This window comes from Otolemur garnettii, unplaced genomic scaffold (genome assembly GCF_000181295.1).
Source record: "Otolemur garnettii isolate 467f Iridium unplaced genomic scaffold, OtoGar3 scaffold00133, whole genome shotgun sequence".
Lineage (NCBI taxonomy): Eukaryota > Metazoa > Chordata > Mammalia > Primates > Galagidae > Otolemur > Otolemur garnettii.
The window spans coordinates 2,314,962-2,317,192 of record NW_003852528.1 but is presented as its reverse complement, the minus strand read 5'-3'; the positions used below and the strand labels follow the sequence as shown (position 1 = coordinate 2,317,192).

Here is a 2,231-nt window from a genome sequence, read left to right as displayed (position 1 = left end):
TTGTCATACCATGTTTCCCCGAAAATAAGACAGTGAACCCGCCACCTTAGGTGTATGTGGCTGGCGCCTTAGCCACCTGAGCTACAGGCGCCGAGCCACAATTTTCAAGTATTGATCCAAAACACTGCATCTGGGAAAGTGGTACATGCAACCCATGCGGGCATTCCCGCCTTCTGAGCTCCAGCCTGGAGTCTCCGTGGAGGCAGCATGCAGCTGGAATTTTTAAAGTTAAGTCAGGTTAATATTGTGAGACCACATTTCTGTAAACTGGTACCTTCATCTCTTTCAATCCCTGCATGTATCTGCCTTCCACATCCTGAATCTGGTCCTTTAACTCACTGAGTTCCTGGGACAATGGCAAAAAGGCAAATGGTGTCAAGGAAAGGGGTGAGTCCCTCTGGCTTCTATACTCTGGCTACTATTCTATCATTTCGGTAATGTAAGCAGCCAATTTTTTGTTTTATTGAGTGTTAAAGGAAAATAAAATAAGTTTCAATATTACAAAGATTAAAATTTAGGTGTATACTGGATGATTTCATAAGCAAAAGAGCTTCTGAAAACAGTACCTGTCATTTCACTCATGGTTACCAATTCCTTTAAGCACTCTGGGTTCCTGGTCTGTGCAAGATACAGTAAGATGCTAGAGGTAAAAAAATCACCACAACTTTGTCCCTATATTCATGGAGTCTATACTGGTTCCTGGGACAGTACCTGGCCTGAGCCAGTTTCTCGGTGGGTACCCACCGAACAAAATGAAGAACGCTACTACCTAAGAGTGGGGCAAATTAGGACTGCAGGGAACTCTTATTCTGTGCAGGGCAGTGATGAGCAAAGAGCTGCAGGAGACCACGGGATAGCATGTGGGAAACTGTTTTTCTGGCTTCGCGGACGTCTACAATATAGGCATGGACGGCAACTGCAAGGGGGCCCAGGGCAGCCTCTGGGGATGCCTCACACATTTACTGCCATCAGAGCTGTAGTTAACTCATGCTAGTTTTGATCCCATGGCCTGTGGAGCGTATCTAATTCATGCAACTCTTTACCTTGGTTGCCTTGGGAGCCATGTGGGCCCCCAGGAAGAATGCTGTTTTCTAGCAGGGCAGTCAGACATCACCCCTGGGAGCTGATTCTCTTTCTAACCAGTTGTAAGTTGAAACCTCGGCCACAAACATGGCCACCTTAGCTCCCCTTGGCTCCCTTCATCTTGGTTCTGTCCTCTGGAGGACCCACATTCTAGGGGCCCCACCTTCTCTTTGGGTCCTCTCTTTTCCAAGTGCAATGTCCCTAGTTACTTTAACAAACAGCGCTTGATTCTCTCTCACACGCAGAGGCTACCAAATGCCTGGCCCTGTCTTGGCTGCTAGGGATTTAACCAGAACCACGTTCTAGTGGGAGAAAAAGAATTCAGATATAGCCAGGAGGCCTACTAATGGAAAGTGGCAGACAGAAAGGAGGGCGTGTTCTAGGCAAGAGGGCAAGACGCTGGGAGGCCCGGGGGGTGAGAGCACGTGGGGTGGTTGGGAGCAGGAAGTGATCTGGAGTCTACACAAGCGCATCAACAGGTCATGGTGGGTGCCCTCGCTGAGGTGTGCCCGGGTGCTGGGGGCAGAGGCAGCTCACGGTCACTCCCTGCAGGAGACAATATCTGAGCTGGGTCTTGGTGTTACAAGAATACCATCTTTTAGGGAAGGGAGGGGAGATGTGACTGAGGAGAAAGATCCAGAACTTGATGAATTCTATCTTTTTTAAATTAGAAGAATGATTTTCACATAAGGTTCTTTTGAGTTCTAAGTAAGTAGAGTGTCTTACCTTGATTTCTCTCATGGAGGCCTCGGTGTCGATGGAGATGGAGGTGTCCCCACTACCTCTCCGAGAGGAGGTCCCCCCCAGGGAGGCCAGAGTGGCTGCAGACAGGCCTGGCATGTTACGAGACCCCTGGAATATTGACCAAAATTACTTAGGAGTCTAATATTGAAGCACCTTTAGTTTAATTCAGTTTCCAAATCAGAAAATTTTAAATGGGCTCATGGTCACCAACAGGAGAGGATCACTCTGAGGTGCCTCCTAGGTGCCTTTGGGACTTGTCCACAGACCTTAAGCTCTGTGGTCAAGTCCTCTGTAACACCTTCCTGCTCTGTGGGGCTTCACACACACTGGATGCGACTCCCAGGGGACTCCCCCCAAGGGCTGTGACACTAGTTTGGGTGGGTCACTACCTAGCCCTATTCACT

At 48.7% G+C, this 2,231-nt stretch overlaps 1 protein-coding gene across 11 annotated transcripts in view; it reads right to left on the bottom strand.

Annotated features, from left to right (window-relative positions):
* The window catches only part of LRRFIP1 (LRR binding FLII interacting protein 1), a 151,705-nt gene that overhangs the window by 28,387 nt on the left and 121,087 nt on the right, over nt 1-2,231 (bottom strand). For 10 of the 11 annotated variants that reach the window (XM_023518271.1, XM_023518266.1, XM_023518269.1 and 7 more), the window contains one exon: nt 1,810-1,935. In XM_023518271.1, the coding sequence (XP_023374039.1) occupies nt 1,810-1,935 (126 nt within the window). Of the gene's footprint in view, nt 1-274; nt 347-1,809; nt 1,936-2,231 lie in introns of all 11 variants that reach the window. The other variant, XM_003798233.3, reaches the window with a different exon arrangement.